The sequence below is a fragment of the Candoia aspera genome, chromosome 4 (genome assembly GCF_035149785.1).
Source record: "Candoia aspera isolate rCanAsp1 chromosome 4, rCanAsp1.hap2, whole genome shotgun sequence".
In the NCBI taxonomy this organism is placed as follows: domain Eukaryota; kingdom Metazoa; phylum Chordata; class Lepidosauria; order Squamata; family Boidae; genus Candoia; species Candoia aspera.
In genome coordinates, this window is record NC_086156.1 from 77,671,613 (window position 1) to 77,690,854 (window position 19,242).

The following is a 19,242-nucleotide window of genomic DNA, read 5'->3' on the forward strand; positions in this document are numbered from 1 at the left end:
GAGGGTGTTTACATTGGCACAATTTAATGCTTTACTTTTGAGTGTGTTGGAGGAGTGGATCACTAACATACTCTCAGAACCTTTCTCCATGCTTGGATGAGGCTTCTGAGACAACTCCACATGTCTTGCTGTGCTGACCCTTATATTCTATACTTGGAGCTCTGTTTTAACATTCCTTCTTATTACTAAATGTACAGGATGATTTTAAATGGAGATTGTGCATTTTTTACTAGGGGATTGGTCTACTGACATTTCTGTGAAAGTTTTGGTTGCTGTTAGAAGATGCTGGGTTTGAACTATGCACAAGTTTGAATGAGCTGACTAGTTATATCTTAAGTCGAAGGTTTCAACATTCAGAGCTGACTTCTGTCCCTGTAATATGGCAATTGCTCATTTTGTTTTATTTTGTACTGTAGTATTTTTTTTTGTCTTTGACCATAAATAAATAAAAAAAAACCGAGAAATTGTGCTGTGCTCTTTGTTCTTCTTTACAAGTAGAAATAAATAAGAAAAAATAAGAAAATAGTTGTAAATTTGCATTAATTTATATAAGTGTCAAAATCAGTACAGTGCAAAGTGCTTGAAATCCAGTCATATTCTTGCTTTTTTCTACATCTCATAAATCCTGTCAGAACATCTGGATGCATGGGAAGGGAAAATATATGTGAATAAATCTAGTCATATTAGGGTGCAGTTAAACAAGCCTCAATATATGGTGTTGAGATAGGGGAGATATTATCTAAATGGGGCCCCCTGGGAGGAATGTGTTTCTGGATACCAGATGCTATTGGCAAATAACTGGTAAAGGAGGGGATGCAACTTTATGCCCTGCTTATGCACATCTAGGCATCAGATTGGCCATGGTTGGAAATAGAATACTAGACGAGTTCCATCATGGATGTTCCTAATGAGGGACGCATTGACAACTTTCTATCAAATCTCTTTGTCACTCTACTGGATGAAGGGAATGCCTCAGTATCTCTCTTCTATCTGTGAGCAACAATGTCAAATATGCAAAGTACTTATTATTTTCTCTTTTTTTTTCCTTGTTTGAAGGAAGTCCTTCATCTTCAAGCCCTTGTTTCCCTCCAGCGACAGGCCACCATGCATCAAAACCTTGTCAAATCCATACTTTGCTGGTGTTTGCTCTCCACTGAGGAAGTTCTTAAATTATATAAAAGAAGTGATAAATTATTGACACCTCTCCCTCCATCACTTTAATGGATCTCCTTGCTCAAATGGGAGTTGTGATTTATTCAGTGTACAGGCCCAGGAGGATGTTCAAAAGAAGTGCTGTGTGTGTAGTTTTACTGTGCAGTGAAAATGGCTTCTATTCTCCCCAACCTGGGAACACAATCTTCATTACCATTCCAAATGTGCTGGGTAGACTCCAAAGGTATGTTCAAAAAACATTAGGCAGATCTGTCTATTAAGACTGTCTAAGACATTCAAGAGTAATAGGAAAACTTTCAGGTGGGGGGAGGGAATCCCTTTTCCACATACATATGATAACGGTGAACTGCTGTGGGAAATGGGATATCACACCAAATTAGTTGGATCCATCAGGCAGTTCTTACATTCTTTATGTTTTACCATTGCAATTCTCTCTTGAAAGAACTCCTGATAAAGTTTTTAAACCAGGAGTGGAGAACCTTTCCGTTGAGGGCTACAATCCCTTATAGCTAATCTGCCCACAGTGATTTACTCCATGCATCTGATGAAGAGAGCTGTAGCTCATGAAAACTTATGATTATGCTTTTGTATGATTATGCCTTTTGTAGTCTGAAAATTATTACCAGGCTGCTGATTTTTGGTTACACTAGGCTAACACGGCTCTCCTCCTGCAATTACTACATGTTGTTTGTTGTAGTTTTTGTAGTTCACATGTTAACGCACCTCAACAGAGCCTTTTCAGAAACTTCTAGAGCTTACAGAATTCTTGGTGGGAGTTCCAACTTACGTGCATACAATGCAATAATTAAATAAATTCCATTTTAAACTACCACAGCAGTAGCATATTCATTCTCTAAGCTCACAGTTGTTCTAAAATATTTCTTCTTTTGTTTTAATCATTTTTTTTTTCTCTGCCTGAAAAGTTTTGGTCAGGGTATTACTATCTCATAGCTTTGTAAGCTTTCTGAGCTTAAACATCCAGTCTGGGTAGGGAACATATCTTCAGTTTCTTCACATCCAAGGCATTTGGTCTGCACTAAAGGCATTGCAGCATGTCAGTGAACTGGATTTTTTGGCAGTTTGGGAGGCATTTGAGGTTTCATGGATTTTGTCCGAAGTAGAACTCTAGATTGTATCAGACAACATTGTAGTAATCTAGTACATAAATAAGTTACAGATATGGCACTGGTACATCCTGTATTTCACACTTACCTTTACATCATGAAACAACAGTATCCTGGATGACCAGCTTAGGCATGCTCAGTTGACCACTCATAAATGGAAACTGTTACCCACAGCTATAGCCCTCATCAAATTCTGCTAGGGCTACCAGTTGATTTCTTCGATTCTGAGGATAATTGCCAATTCCTAAGCTACTGTAGTAGACTTCAGGCAACACCCTCCTCTTCTAATGGAATAGGTGTATGTTACATACCTTTTCCTACCAGTTTTCCACTTGACCAGAGTCTTTTCAAAGACCATTAAGGATTAAACCAATTGTATGCCTATCATACTGTGATGACTTTTATAGCCACAGTTCATTCCCCTATTGCATTTTACTTGCTGGAACTTTCTCTACTTGCTAAACCATCCCAACCCAACTTACTCTTCATCTATCAGGAGGTAATATATCACCTGCACCTCAATTCCCTTCATCTCAGAGTTTGGAGAATTTGATCCTGCCTGCTTTCAGAGCCAAGGTAAAGAAGGTCCTTCTAGTTTCTTGAAAGCCATCAGTGGGAGTTTCTTACAATCCGAATTCAGGCCATGTGTGCCTATAAGTCTCTATTTTCTGGAAACTCAACCCATATTCATAGACTAGATAACAGCAGAAGCTTCACAGGTTCAAAATGTCTAGGTAAGTTCTTTTGTAATAGACAAGAAAAAGTCATATATGTGGGAGATATGCCTACTGCAGAATGCTTAAGTCAAGATAGATAACGATACTGATATTGATATAATGTCAGCCCCAGAGTTTAAGCTTTAATCCTCTTCCTCCTGCCCTTCCATGCCAATGGACTTTGAACATTTCTTTGAAATTGGAATGCACTTACTCATTGTTTATATCATGATTCTGTCTGGTCTGAGCAGGGGTGGTTCCTGCCTCTCCAGCTTCAGTCCTTCGACATATGCAGTGAACTAGAATTCTTTGCAGATGTTGATCTCCTGAAAAATTAGGTTCCTCATGTATTGGTATTCTTTTTACATTTGAAGCAGTGTACCTTGATACTGTCTTCCATAAGCATATATCTCATAGCTATCTCTTCTATTTACCCATCAGCGGATGGAATCTTTTTCTTTTCTTTTCTCTAATCTATTAGTAAAGCATGTCATGAAAGGTTTGGTTCACTTTTATCTGCGCCTGGAGTACTCCTCTCATTTTGTCCATGCTAATGTCAAACTGATGCCTACTATTCCTATTCATCTCCTATCACGGAAGATGGCATTTTATCAGCTGTGACATTGGTTCTTCAAGTGAAGGAGTTATGTGCCTTGCATAAAGATCCACTCCTCCTTATTCTTCATAGGAATAAAGTAGTCCTTCACTTAGATCTCTCCACTCTTTCAGAGTCCATCTCTGCATTCCACTTGAGTCAGGTCATTACGTTACCTACTTTTTCCTCAATTGTTTGATAATAATGGAGAGACTGCAGTCATTCCATTCTCTTGATATCCAGAGATTGCTGGCTTTCTTTGTGTACTGAACAGCATCATTCCAAAGTCAACAGCATTTATTTTGGCTCTCTGTGGCCCGTCTAAAGGGTTGCATTGCTCCAACATTTGTCCAATCAAATAGTGATGATTATCAAACATTGTTATGAGCTGGGGAAACAATAGTGCTCTCTTCAGGTATTCATGTACTCTATGAAAGCAACAGGGACATCTGTAGTTTTCCTCTGCAGGTCTTTCCACTGGAGTAGTGCCAGGCAGCTACGTGGACTCACACTTTCCTTTTACACTGTCCCAGGTCTCAGAAGAATACAGCAAGAGTAGTTTTTCCTTTGGTCACCTTAATAATAGGTGCTCCTCTAGGTAACAAGGTTGTTAGTCATCTACAATGTGTGCGTGAATCACAGGGACTACAGCAAAGAGGAGTGTGAGTGGAGTTCTTAAAGTAGTCATCTCTGAATTTGCATAAGCCTGCCCCACTTTTGTCAGGTGACCTTAGTGGTCCTTCTTAGTTCTTCTGTGTTCATCTTTAAGGTTAGGGTTTTCCATTACCTTACTTGTGAGTAGTTTTCATTGATTAAAATACAATTTTTGAGTGCTGACTGAAAATTATGAAATTTGTAATACAGCACAGAGAGAGGTAAAAGAGTCTGCTCTTGGCTGTTTTACAGTTGCTTCACGATATCCAACTCTCCCCTGTTCCCCACCATGAATAATCTGGTAACTAAAAATACCTAAGAGCTAATTTATTTGACTGATTAGCAAAAAAAATAGAAGAAGAAAAGAGTTTTAGTTTACTAGCAACTGTTTGGCAGCCCATCCACCCTCCCCCTTTTTTAAAGTTATTTTAGAAACCCTTTGGTAGAACAGTGCTGTCCAGATATCATGGAATCAGCTGGCTCACTTGGCACAGTTCTGATTGTATTTTGAACTTCTGGTGCTCTATTTTCCTATCAGATGTTAGTGTGTGCAAATATAGCATTTCAGCAGCAACCATAGCATAATTTATGTTGAAGCTTCCATATCCCTTTCAGCTTCTGGCAAAGCAGTCCTAAAAACCAACAAATGTACTTTCAGTTCTAAGAACAAGAATCTTGTCCTATCAAATACTTATTTTCCCAACTCTGAGAAAACATTTCTTCCCCACCGCCTTTTGTCCCCTTAACTTTCTCAGTCATTCCTTTGTAAACTGGAAGTTAAACAATCCTGGGGAAGAATACTGGTTGACTCATTTTGTCAAATAAAGGTGTGCTGTATAAACACAAAGGTAAAAGCCCCCTTTGAGGCCTCTTAGAAATCTTTGCGGAGAAGACTGAGAGCGCACACGATTTTGACCTGAGCTTTGTCATTTCAAAATCAGGGCTTGTACTCCTAATGCAAGGAAAGTAGAGATATTGTGGAGTAGAGTGAGAGGAGAGATGGCTTTGTCTTCAATTCAAATCTCTATTTTATTTTTTTATGCTCTGAAATTAGTGCAGGTATGTTTCCACCAGTCAGGGTCTCACTTTTAGGATCCAGCTTATAATACTGAGTCAGATAGTAGTCCATCTATCTCAGTATTGTCATCATGCTATAGCAGGATGATCTCTTTTTTAAAGGTATGTGACTGATACTTTTGGGGATCATGTGAATGAAGAAACTTTGGGGGCTTATCAGTGATGGTCATAGGGAAGGGCAGGGCTCCCCTTTATTCTGTCTCGTGTGCATGTACAGATACACAGGTTCTATCCCACTCTCCTCAAACACTCATGTACATGCACACATACATATGGCACATACACATGACACTATTTTACCAGTCCCTTCAAATTCTTTTTAAGCTGACTATGTAGTTATTTTCAGTATTAATCAATGCCTTCTTTCTCATTGACCAGTAGGAAAGTGTGAAAACCATAATTCAGTCACTGCCTATTCCAGGCTACTGAAGGTTCTGAAGGAAAAAAAAGGTCCCCTTATGGAGAAGCTAAATAAAATAAATTGCAAATGCCTCCCCCCCCCCCCCGCCAAATCCACATTTCCAGGACATATTAAGTGGCCCCTGTGTGCAGCTAGTTGAAAAGTTGCTTTGAGTTCAACATAGGTGCACACCTTAATGCATATTTTCCTGGGACCATAGCTGTACATCCATACTCTTTGTCTGTTTGGGTGTCTGGTTTCTAGAAAAAGTTAACTGTGAAGCTGCCAATTCACCATTCTTTTATTGAATTTAAAAACGAATTGCTGGCTACAATAGTGAAAAAATAGTGTGTTGGCTATTTTGCAGTGCGGTATGTTTTTCTCAGTAGCTGTAACTCTAGTTGTGTGTTACTTTTATGGCTGTGTGGAGAATTGGGTGAGATACCTTATCATCAGGGACAGACATTCTGAACAATAACTACAGTCATTCACCAGGACAGGAAGCTGAAAGTTGCCCACGTTGGGGTGCGGAAGAGAGGCAGTTTTGGAGCAATAAAAATCCCTACCACTCCCACCATCCTAGACAAAATGAAAAGGAAAAAAACTGGTAGGACTCCCAATCCATGAAGCAATTATTCAAACAAAACAAAATACAGGATACAACTTGGCTTTTTGAGCCATCAGTCCCCTCTCAAAACGAAAGGGAGGGTGTGGGGAAGACAGAACTCCTGCCAATTACACTCTTTTTGCTTTACCTGGACTACTATGAAGATGGGAACAGTTGCAAGGATCTGTACTGTCAAAACAGATTAGAGCAATTCCAATTGTACTTAAAATGAAACCAACAGGGTTAGTTATTGTAGTTAAATTAAAAAAACACCCACCCACCAGAACTAGTGTTATAAATGGGAATCTCTAAAGCCATCAAGCCACCTTTCCCTTTTAAGGACCGGTAAACAGAATGCTACTTCATCTGTAGCTCAGAACCTAGGAGGCAAAGTCAACCAAGAATTCCTGCCAATGGAAAAGCAGGGACTCTGCTCACAAACTGTAGTCACTTTGCTGAAAATGGGAAGATTGAACTTTTTAATGGTTTTGGATATGTCACAGCTGAGCTACAAATGAATATGCTCAGCTGCAGAACACAGACAATGTGGTAGAAACACAGCTCTGGAAATGTAGAAGCGCCCTTATTCTCTCTACTGTGCATCTGTCATCACACAGCCTGCTCTTCCAACAGATGGAATAAGAACAGTGAGGAAGTAATGATCTTGACTAGGATCATCAGCCTCCAGTGATCTTAACAGTAGGATTGTTTCCACTCATAGTATCTCTCCTCTAGAATGTAAAAATGTGGTTTGCTCTTCCATTCTTCTGAGATGTTTTTTGTTTTCCATCTGCATCTAGCCAACTATGGCTGATCTCATAAAACCTGTTAATACTTGGAGAGTAGACCACAAGGAAATCCCAAGTCTGTATGCGAGACTAAATTTAAAAAAGAAACACCTGAAGGTGGCAATGGCAAAGCACTTTCTCCTGTAATCAAAGAAAACAACGGAGATTTGTTGATACAGCCCTGCTCAATTCAAGGTATTTTTTACTTTTTTACCCACAAGAGGTGACTCCAGTACAAGTTACAAATAGTTGTGAATTTTTAAATATATCTTGTTGCTGAAATTCCACACAGTCTCTGATCTCTGCTCTATTAGGCTGTTCTTACTCGAGAGAGATTTGGCAGAAAATCTAAGGGTGATAGGGCCACTTTGCATTCTCCACTTCTCCCAGTCTCTGAACAAGTTAATGCATCCAGATTTTTATGCAGCTTCTTGAATACAAGTTTATTTTATATAAAAAAGAACACTGTGTTTATTATGTTATAATACACACCATTCCCTTCAAGGAATTTAAATGGCATATTTCTGTCTTCTCTATTTTATCCTCAGGTAGGATAAAATAGCTTAGGCTGAGAGGTGGAGGTTGACATGAAGTTATCCACTAAGCTTCACATCTGGAGTTGTGAACCTGGATTCTTCAGTCCTAGTACTAATCCAGTGCAATCCAGCCATTGCATATTTTTGACACAATATGTTTTTATTAGCTTTAGAACTGTGTCTAGATTGTGGCTCCGGCTGATATGTGTCTGATAACATATGTTTTATATTTTGGGGTGTGGTCCTTTTGAAGTGTTTGAACCATCCTTTTGGTGTGTATTTTGTGAGCTATGTGTTCTACCATTCATACACACAGATTCTTCTGTTACTTAAGTGTGTATTTGAACTCTCTTGTTGTGAATCTACTGGAGAAATCAAATTTCATAAGCCCACGGGAATAGGAGGTTACAATATACTTATTTTGCTCAGAATTCAGGTGTTTTTATTGTCTTTCTTTTTTGGCACTACATTTATTTGTAATCTGAAATACTTACTAAAAGCCTTCATTCAACTCAAAGACCATTTCATTCATTTCATTTCATTCATATTTGATTTTAATCTCCAAAAATATCGTCCAATTCTCCTTAAGCACATAGCTTTGATATTTACTTTTATTTGTTGACTTGCCTTTAATCCATGTTCTCTCTCATTTTGCTAACTCTGTTCTACTGTAATGTGTTACTGTTTTTCCCATATTTTATAATTAGGAATATAATGATTGAAAACAAGAGAAAGTTCAAAATCAAATTTGACTGCAGTTGTTTACTTGTTTTTTTTTAATGTAATGTGATTCATTCTTCTTCCAAATCCAGTACAGTAATATTGGCATTCAGTGGAGAGGCTACAAATATTAGTTTTTCCTGAAAGGCTAGGGCTGTGCTTGCTTTGCTCACAAAAAGTTCTCAGCTGCTCTGTTTAAAAAGAGCTGAGTAGAGAAAATAGCAGGGTATAGCAGCTTTCAGTTTACTACTCCTAGGTAATACTGGACAATAATCTAATCTCATACAAGGCAGGTTCCTGCAAAGGTGATAAAAAGCTGGTGATAATTTTTCAGAGAGAATGTCTTTTAGGGAGATATTGACTTTTTAAATATGTGATAAATGTCCTGGACTCTATTCTGTCCACCGCAGACACGTTCTTCATGGATGGAGAGATCCCCGTGAGGCACAGTAGGATCCCATTTTCTCCCTCCTTGGTGTATACATGAGGAAAATCTCCATACCAGGTCATTTCTAGGAATGAGAGGCTAATATGCTCCCTGTTTCTCATTTCATTCTCTCCACCCTTCTCTGTCAGGGGGCTTGGCCTCTGATGTGGGAGGCATATACAAATTTCCCTTTCCTGTAGTGATCAAATGCAAAGGCTGTATGTGCACTGCCAACAGAGGGATTGATCAGTCACTGGGCTCTCTTATGCCCCAGCAGAACCTCCCAGGCACACATTCAGTGCTTACAGCAAACTTTTGCACTCAGTTGCTGATGCAATTCAACTCAATATAAAATCTTTCATAACTCTTCTTTCTCATAACATGTCAAAGAAAGAGATTCCTCTAAGAATGTTTTAAACCTAATTTTGCCAATCTGGTATAGTAGTTAAGGCATCAGGGTAGAAACCAGGAGACTGTGAGTTCTAGTCCTGCCTTAGGCACAAAGCCAGCTGGGTGACCTTGGGCCAGTCACTCTCTCTCAGCCCTGGGAAGGAGGCAACGGCAAACAATTTCTGAAAAACCTTGCCCAGAAAACTGCACGGACTTGTCCAGGCAGTCTCCAAGGATCAGACATGATTGAACAGATTAAAAAAGTGCATGTATACATATGTGCAGAGTATTAAATAATAGTTTATGTATTGCCTTTTCTATGAGTTCTTTGTTTTGAAGGTTCCAACACTGCATGTGCAGGACACGGGTGAGGCTAGACATTCCTCAAACTATCAGGCATTTCTGGATGAGGGAGATAATTCACCTAGCCTGAATCCTTTGCCAGCTCACCCTCTCAACTCTCTGCTAGAACCCCTTTGTACACCTCCTAGCCTGCATCTTTTGTCAACTGCTCTGGTTAATGCCTCCCCTGCTCCTGGCCTCCAGGCAGCTTTGGGAATTATCCCCATCTTCCTCAGTGAATTGCTCAGGAGATACCATTTCTCCACTTTACTGGGTAATCTTCTTCAATACAGGATAGAGATGGGGAAATGTTCTCATCTTTCTCATAATACTGTCACTCACTTATTCAAAACAGCAAATATCACCTGTTTGGCATCTTGGTCAAGGCAGTCAAAGGGAAATTTTACCACAGGGTATATTATTAACCTATCAAATTTACTAGTGTAAGATAATGTGCTACAGTCCTTATTCTACATGTATAGTAGCTCCTATGGTACCTGCTTTATTTCTCAGTTAATAGACCAGCTGTTCTAGGCAGCTTTCCCATCCCTGAATTTTATAGTTGGCAAATCTTTGCCACTTTTCTCTGCAGTATGGAAAAGTAGAGTTAAGGAATTAACATTCGATAGTTGAGGAATCTTCTAGGTGGCTCTGTTTTCTGGAACACCAAAGTTAATACGTATGTTTAGTACAGAAAAGTGGACTATTGCATCTATAGTGTTGTTTGCAGTAAGTGATGTCCGTCTGAAAGTATCTCAAGTGTTGTCCCATTTGACTTGTGGCTTAGTTGGACTACCAAAGGGTATTGCTAGATTGTTCTGCCAAATGGAAAACCAATCTTGTCCAGACTTCTTTTCAGTTATTTTCTAAAGCATTTTCTTTTAGCAGAATGACTGACCTTTTCTGACATTTGCTCCCTTCCCATCCCCACCATGTAATGAAACTAAATGGATAAGGTGTGGAGAATGAGCATAAGTGTTACCAATGATAAAGGAAACAGCTTTAAGCATTTCAAAAGCTTTTTTGGACTGTGTTCTCAAAATGCTTTTTAGACTGGGTTCTCCAAATTCTGTCAAGAGATTTGCAGACAATGCTAAATCTGCCTTACGTTCTAGAAGCAAGCTCTGGTTCATAATTGTAAGCCAGTGGGATCAGTCTTCAAGGATAAGGGAAGGACGTATGTGTACGTGGTCAGAAGTCCTCTTTTTATTCATTCATATCCTTTGCTTTAAGTAACTTCATAGGATTGGTAGTATGTGCTGCAAAATGGATGTGGCTAAAGAGAAAAGTTAGACTGCCAGTCAAAGATGAACACTATCTGCACATGTTTGTTCAGAAGAACTGACACTTTCTACAGACACACATTGGGAACACTTCCTTTGTACAGTAAAGGTAGGGATCATGAAAACTTTCCTTGGAATAATTCCCCCCTCCCCGAATTCTGTTTCTTAAAGGGACAAGTCTGAGAATATGATGGGGAGAATGATGCTCCCATCTCCTCCTATGCAGAGTCCAGAAGCACGGACTTCGCCTCCTCCCCCACCTGCAGTTTTTGTCAAAGAATATGACCGCTGTTTGCTGCCTTTGGGTAGGAGGTGGGCACTGGCCCAGTAAGGGCATGTCAGGGAGCAGTTAATTTGCTCTTCTGTGGGCATAATTGGGTGACCCAACAGTCATTCTCTTGGCAAGGGGAACAGTCACTCGTTGTTCTAGCTACTAGCTTTGCCTTTTGTCTTTGCCTCCGGCAGCGGGGGTGCTGGAAACAATCCATTGTGAATTGTATATTCCCTCTTCTAGCGCTAGGCCTGTTTGTAAGGTGCCGGGCAGCTTTTTCTCATATGGCAATTGCCCCATTTTGGAGAATTAAGATCCCAAGTTGGATAGGTTGGCCAGCTGCTAGTCCTTAAAATCTGAGGCAAAACATCTTGAAAGATGAAAAGAGTGTACTGTAAAATGGAAATAAATTGGAACTTCATAGCTGACATTGGGTCTTTTGGTAAGATAGAGGTTAGTGTGGGAAGAGAATTTGGAAAAATGCTTGTCTCTTCCAAGTAGATTGTGAGAACTAGATTTATCCTTAGAACAGTGTTTCTTAAAGTGTGGTCCTAGAACCCCTGTGGGTCCTCCAAGACCCTTTCAGGAGTCCTCAAAATCAAAATCATTTGCCAGCTTATGTTGAAAAATAATACAATATTAAAATCCCATCTAACAATTGTAGTTATGTAGATAGAAAGCATAGTCTATGCTAGCTGCCTCCAAGTTCATGCCCTCTAAATAAGCTAGAGAAGCTCCTAGTTCTGAAATAAATGTACACCAACTACTGTTTCATGTTTTATTTGGTGACATCAAAATTTTATAGAGTGTATGGCAAAATTGCAGACATTAGAAAGGAAATGAGGTATGGCATATATACGGTTGTGTATGTGCATTCAAGAAACAGAATACCTGAAGAGATCTAGGACATTTAAGAGAAAGAAAAAAGAGAACCAGGGCAATCCAGAGTAGAGGAAGGTATAAATCCCCAAGCTTGTTTTATTCTCCAGGCATAGTGAACTGGGAGACATGTGCGACTTACTTAAAATGTGTTGAATTATATACATTCAATATCTTGACCATAAATGCCTCAGAATGCATTGATTGTGTTCTCCTATATTTCACCAAACTTCAGAATAATGATGAGAAGTCTGTGATGCTTGGCTAAGTTTATTTCACACAGATGACAAGGAGTGAGGAAAAAAGGGAGGAAAGAGGATTGCAGAAACAGAGAAAATCTAGACAGTCCCACCTACTCTTAGCTGAGATTCTTCTCATTGCTAACTCCCTGCTGGCTGGCAACTGCTGACAGAAAATTGGTTCTTCTGTCCATCCCTGCATTAGAATATTTTCTTCTTTTCTACTTCAAGATATTTGGGTTCTTCAAAGAGAGAAAGAGAAAGAGAGTTGGTAGCTGATTGAGAGACATGAATAAGGTTAAAGATAGGACTCTGGAAATTTACTTGTTGTGGACTTTTGTCTTTTTCTTCCATGGTTATTTTCTAGGTTGAATTATTTTCATAATCAAAACCAAAGATTCAGCTGTCCCAAATATCCATGCTTTTCCATTCCAGAAGGCCACATTGCACTCTTAACATATGAGCCCTAATTTTCCCCATCCAAACTTCAACTAGTTCTTTTTGAGTGTAAGAAATGCTGAGCTTTTATAAACTTATTCAGCAGAATGATGTAATAAAACCTTTCCTGGATTACGCCATATTGTCTGAGGAGGGTAATCTTATTTTGGAATGCTTGGAAATGTAAGGCTGTGCAGCATTTCTGATTGTATTCCCAAAGGTCCTTCTCAGTGCACAGGAGCTTCAACTTAACACACGTCTGCAAGTCTTTAAAGCAGCGCGTCTTCTTGTGGGACTGCATAGCTAATATCTGCTTTCAGTTCCACAGATATGCAACAGAACTTCTGAAACTCGAGAAGAGTTCCTCTGATCATCTGCAGTGTGCCTTTGCCTTATAATTGGCTTAACCACAGCCAACCCCCTCTACTTTTGAAGCCATAGTTTGAGGACTTCCAGATCAGACAAGGCCACTAGCCTCTCTTCCTTTATGAATCAATCTAGTTGACCATCGTTATCCTGCCCAGAATTAGGAATGGAAACCAAGCCTCAGTTGCACAGCTGCCTGCCTGATTGCTTTTCTGTGGCACAGTCCTGTGCCTCTAGTCTCCCTTGCAGTTGGCTCTGGGCCACACCTATGTGTGTTAATGGAGGGAGGGATTAGCCCAGAGAAGCCTTGTGTTTTGCACTGTCAGGGTGGGGATGTTACGAGCTGCGAGTTGGTGGAAATCCTCAGGGTGCATTCCCCAGCTGTGAGCCTCTTCCTGAGTAGAGGCCCCATTCAATGCATCCCCTTTCATGTCTAATCTCCTGGCATGTGCCAGCCCTTTTGTTTGCTGGGCTCACATCCTGGCTCCTTTCCCTGAGAAGTGTGTGTGTGTGTGTATGCGCGCATGTACATATGTGCGTGTAGGGGGTTGCTTGTTTTTTTGGCTAAAAAGGAGGTAATCAAAGCCATCCTTGGGGGACTGGCCTGGAGGCCTTTCCCATCTGAAGGCCTGTTCTCCCTGAGTGGGGCCAAGCTTTTTAATATCCTGTCTGACTGGTTTACTCCGGACTGTGGCTTGAAGAAAAACATCGGCAGACATCCTGCAGGAAAGGGGCTGTGGATGTGCAGCCAAATGCCTTAACCTTTTCATGCCTGGGGGAGCAGCAAACACATGACACATGTGCTGGCCATGCTTTTTTGTTATTGTTGCCCAGTGCACACACACGTCTGGACCAGCCATTATGATTTGCCAGGACTTGTGCGCCTCCTTCCCCTTGCAGCTTTTTCAGTGCAGCAGTGAAACCACCAAGCTGCTCTATTCCCAATCTTCTCTGCCCCAACCTCAACATCGCCCACCCCGAGAATTGGTAAAGGATGTCTTATCTCTCTCTCTCATTTGTGTCTGGTATCAGAGGTATTTCTTCAACCAGGAGTCACGGGAGCCAAGCCTTTTGAAACAGGTTATGCCAGAGCGGGGATTATATCAATAAACCTATGTGCATGAATCAAGGGGGTTGGATGCATTTCATGGAGCTAGAGGACAGCCTGCTGGATGTTTGGAGGGTGGTCTCCATCTGAGCCTACTTCTCATTGGGTAGGATTTTTCTTAGAAGGGTCTATGTGGCTTTGATCTGTGGTGCACAAGTTCTAGGTGAGATATATAGATACTCTTATCTTTTATGTTACCTTATATCCGTGTTTCTCAACCTCCGCAACTTTAAGATGTGCGGACTTCAACTCCCAGAATTCCCCAGCCAGCATACATGGGGCTGGCTGGGGAATTCTGGGAGTTGAAGTCCACGCATCTTAAAGTTGCGGAGGTTGAGAAACATTGCCTTATATATTACATTAGGGCTCTACAAGGCAGCACAAAGACATGAAAATAAATAAAAATGGTGAAATACTAATTTTTAAACCAAATGTTTTTGTTACAAGAGTGTGATGCTATTTCTAATCCTTTTTTTAATGACAAAAACACATGAATAAGGTGACTGAGGCTATACATTTAATTTGCCATGAAAAACCTGACAGAAGAGCAAGTTGCCACTGATAGATAGAAGGAAAGGCTAAAAATTGCCATGGAAGGGAGGGCACTCAGAGGAAAAGGCCTTCAGCCGTTATACCTGGGCAATGAATGGAAGGCCTTCCAAGATCTCAGCCTGCTAGCAGCATCATAGGGAAATCAGCCACCCTCCAGATGGACTGGCCCCAAACTAATTATGGTTTTAAAAGTGAAAAATAGCATTTTGAATTGGAAACAAACTGCAAACCAGTCCAGTTCCAAAAATGTAGAGCAATATATTCCAAGTAACAGACTCCTAATACCACCCAGGCAGCAGTATTCTGCATCAGTTGTCATTTCCAAATGTAATTCAAAAGCAGCCCTCGCTACACTGATCTAACCTGAACATGGCCAAGATTTATTTGGCAGATTAGGACTGGCTTCTACTGCAATTGTTGTTTTGCAACATTTCTGTCTCTCTTTTTCTATCCTCACTACAACCCTGGAAGATTGGTTAAGCAGAGAGACTGAATGGTCTATGGCCATCTAGCTTCCTGACCAGTGGAAATCCAGATCCCAGTCTTATATCTTGAGCACTAAGCAACACTGGCTTACCAGCCAAAGCAGAACAAAAGTGTTATGGCCCCTGTTGCCACTTGACAGTTGTGGCACAAGGCTGAGTTCAGGAGAATCATCAGATTGAAATACTTCAGAAGGACTTGCAACCCCACCCAAAACAGGAGAAGTACCCAGTTCAGTTTCCCTGCTGAGCAATGCCACCCTTTCCTCTTGATTGCCCCAATTTCCCCCTCCTCCACTTCTTTAAGTGCCTTTCATTTTGCCTGCCGATGAGCTCTGTATAACCTGGAAGTTTGCATGCTTTTATGCCCATGGGATTTTGATGGATGGAACTCTTTCCTTGTCTGATTCTGAAGACTAGCCTCTCAGAATCCTGACTCTCCGTTCCTCATTTGCTGTTACTCAATAAGACATTTTCATTTTAGGGGCTATGATAGCTTCGTGTTGTGCACCAGTTGCTCCCTTTCCTGGACTGGGAAGCCCTTCAGATGGTCACTCATGCCCTTGTTATCTCCCATATAGACTACTGCAATGCGCTCTACATGGGGCTACCCTTGAAGAGTATCCGGAAGCTTCAGCTGGTCCAGAATGCGGCCGCGCGGGCTATTTTTGGCGCCCCTAGAAGGGCACACATAACACCTTTGCTACGTGAGCTGCATTGGATACCAGTTTGTTTCCGGGTCCAATTCAAGGTGTTGGTTATCACCTTTAAAGCCCTACATGGCATGGGATCGGGTTACCTGAGGGACTGCCTCTTCCCCATATCATCAGCCCATCCCACCCGCTCACGCAGATAGGGCATTCTGCGGACCCTGTCAATAAGAGAATTCCATTTGGCGGGGTCCAGGAGGCGGGCCTTGTCGGCAGTAGCGCCCGCCCTTTGGAACATCTTGCCCCTGGAGGTGAGATTGGCCCCATCGCTCCTAGCCTTCCGGAGGAAGTTGAAGACCTGGCTCTGCCACCGGGCTTGGGGCAGGGAGGAGAATCGACATACTTGGGGTTGGCTGGTGCCTTGAAGTGCCCCTCCTACATAATGATTGAAGATTGCCATCTGGATTTTATGAGCTGGGGTAGTTAAGAAATTGTTTTAGTTTTAGTTTTAATGGGATTTTATTCGAATTTTATTGTATATTTATTCAAATTTTATTGTATATTTATTCTGTATTGTAAACCGCCCAGAATCCCTCTGGTCGGAGGAGATAGGCGGTAACAAATTTGATAAATAATAAATAAATAGTAACCATCTTCTCACTCCATTAGCCATATCCTGGTTTAATGAAACCATTGTTACTTTTTTCCGCATCTTATGCTATTTATCCATTTTTCTCTAGAAATTAATAGGGGCTTAAAAAAAACCTGCTTGCCATTCATTGCTTTTATGTCTAACTAATGCTAAATGTCTCCTTTTATGGCACAACTTTAATTTCTCTCCTGTTCTTTTCCCTTTGCTAGATAGGTGATTCTCTATTTTCTACTGTATACTGCTTAGTGGAAATTAACATGACAAAAAAGATGGAGTTAGTTACTGTATTGCTGAAAGGAAAAAAGCGCTCTGTGTATGCTCTGGGTCACTTCTTTTTTTATTGTGGTTTTATCATTCCTCACTCAAATCTAGGCTTTTTTGCTCCCAGCTCCAGGGAACTCAGTTATTCCTGAGCCGCTTGCCTGACTTCCCCTCTCTTCCCCACTCCCCCATCTTAAGCTGCAGCACCAACATATAATGCACCTGGGATTGGTTATGGCGGCTCAACCCCACATTTTATTTCACTGGCCTGAAAATGTCAAATTGAATCTTGAAGAGATGCCATCCCACTCTTGCAGAAAGCATGCTGGAGGCGGCTTTCAAAACTTTCCGGCCTTCAGGTTTACAGAATTGGGGCTTTACTTACTCATTGGTATTCCTCCTCCATTTTCCTTGTGAAGTATGTGCTGTGTTAGAAGTTTTTGGGTTGCAAAATCTGTCTGGCCAAAATATAAGTTACTGAAAAGCATTCCCCAGCAGGACGTGCTGAGATGGTTTGCTCTTAAATGATGTTGTTAAAACCACAGACTGGTGCTCTCAAGAAGCTAACTGGTGTTTATATTGAGATTGTCTTTGATCAGCAGCCTTTCCAGGCTTTGCAGAACATTTCCCTCTCTCAGTTTCCATGTTCATTTCTGAAAACCCATACTCAGTGCAAAGGGTCCACTTGAATTACAAACACAGCACCCATTTTATAATTGTAGATAATTTTATAATTGTATCTTCCTTTTGTCATTCATGTCTTCTTAATATTCCTCAACAGAAATTTTGGTTTTTTTTTTAATAAACTAAAATGATGATATGGCAAGGTAGAGTAAGCATTTCTGGTATGGAAACATTTTAAGAGCCTGAACCCTCGCTGACTCCTTCCTCATTTCTGTCTACTTTGCAAGAAGTCAGCAGCACATTCAACATGAAGAGCATTAACAACTTATGTGTATGTGTGAATGGAAAAATCAAGATAAAACTCTGTGAATCAATCTTTCATCTTTTTTTCTGCAACGTACTAAAGCAAATCCTTTTGATAGCATCACTTCATATCAAGCACTGGAAAAATCAAGTGATGTCCATGCATGTTTGGCTCAGAAGTAGCGTAACTAAAGTGAATTGGTTAAGTAACTCACATAAAGATTCTAGATAGATTTGAAACCTCACCAGTTCTTTCATGCTTTTTCTCTCTCTTTTTCTGTAGCCATTGAAACACAAAGTACCAGCTCAGAAGAGATTGTACCCAGCCCTCCTTCACCACCCCCACTGCCCCGAATCTACAAACCCTGCTTTGTGTGCCAGGATAAGTCATCCGGCTACCACTATGGTGTTAGCGCCTGTGAAGGATGCAAGGTGAGAGTCAAAATAGATGGAGGGATATGCACAGCAGGAAAGCTGTGACAGTAGGGGTTGCTCAAAGATGTAGGTTCCAAAGAAGCACTGTGGAATGCAGAATCCTAAAGCAAGCCCTGAGATTTAGAAGACGCCACCAATGTTAGAACACAGTTTCTGGTATTAGCTTTGACTAGTGTGTTTTTCTTGCCATTCTGTCCCAGAGGGACCATTTTCTCTGTCATTTCCAACTGTTCCAGCGGGCTTGTGTTGATACTGATGAAAGTGTCCACTCATCATCTGGGGACTGTCACCATGGGCTTTGCCCATGTCCTGTGACTTTAAGAATGCAGAGGAGCAGAGTGGTGTTTCTTACAGAGCTGGGAAGATTTAAGAGCGATGCCAAGCTCTCAATCCTTCTCCTCCTCCAGGAAATGCCGGGCCCTGTGCTTTGTTGGCTCTGAGGATGAAGGCAGCTGGTGAGGGCATGTGTGAGCGTATACACAAGGGCATGTTATATTTTTTTATGTCAGTCTTTCCCACTTTGGTGCCCTCTGATATTTTGGGTTATAATTCCCATTATCCTTAACCATTTGCTATATTGGCTGGGGCTGATTGGAACTGTAACAGAGGGCACCAGTTATTTATTTCTTCTCATGATACATTATCTTTTTTTTTTAAATGTACCCCTCACTCCAGTTCATTTAAGAAAGACGAACTGCTGGGACGTTACCTGTTCAGGCACACGCTTCCACTTGTGCTGTCCTGTCACTCTGACTTTGCAAGTTGAGCTGGCAGAGATCAGGCTGGGGAGGTAGACATGGCCCAACCAGCAGATCCTTCCCTCCAGCTCATTAACAGGGAGCTCTTTATGCCTCTGACTGCGTAAAAGAAAGGCTTTTCTACCTCTCCACCCGAAGTCCCTTAATCTCATTAAGGGATTCATTCCCCTGTGTTCTTGAGCAGTCTGGCTGCTTCAGTGGTTACCCTCCTTCCCCACCCATATCAATTGGCCTCTGCTTTAACTGCATTCTTACCCAGTCAGGTGCATCAACGGCCCCCTTTTTGTTAAAAAATAAAGAGCCATTGCTCTACTGTTTTTTTGTGCAAAATCAGATTAAAATTGTAAACTTTCTTTTAGAAACGGGGCCTTAGATGATTTGTACACACATGG

The 19,242-nt window shown here is 41.0% G+C and overlaps 2 protein-coding genes across 4 annotated transcripts in view; both read left to right on the forward strand.

Annotated features, from left to right (window-relative positions):
• CASC3 (CASC3 exon junction complex subunit) overlaps positions 1–19,242 on the forward strand; it is a 437,671-nt gene that overhangs the window by 385,978 nt on the left and 32,451 nt on the right. The gene's annotated exons all lie outside the window — the stretch shown is intronic.
• RARA (retinoic acid receptor alpha) overlaps positions 1–19,242 on the forward strand; it is a 224,639-nt gene that overhangs the window by 181,182 nt on the left and 24,215 nt on the right. For all 3 annotated transcript variants that reach the window (XM_063300687.1, XM_063300686.1, XM_063300688.1), the window contains one exon: positions 17,941–18,089. In XM_063300687.1, coding sequence (XP_063156757.1) covers positions 17,941–18,089 — 149 coding nt within the window. The remainder of the gene's footprint in view (positions 1–17,940; positions 18,090–19,242) is intronic.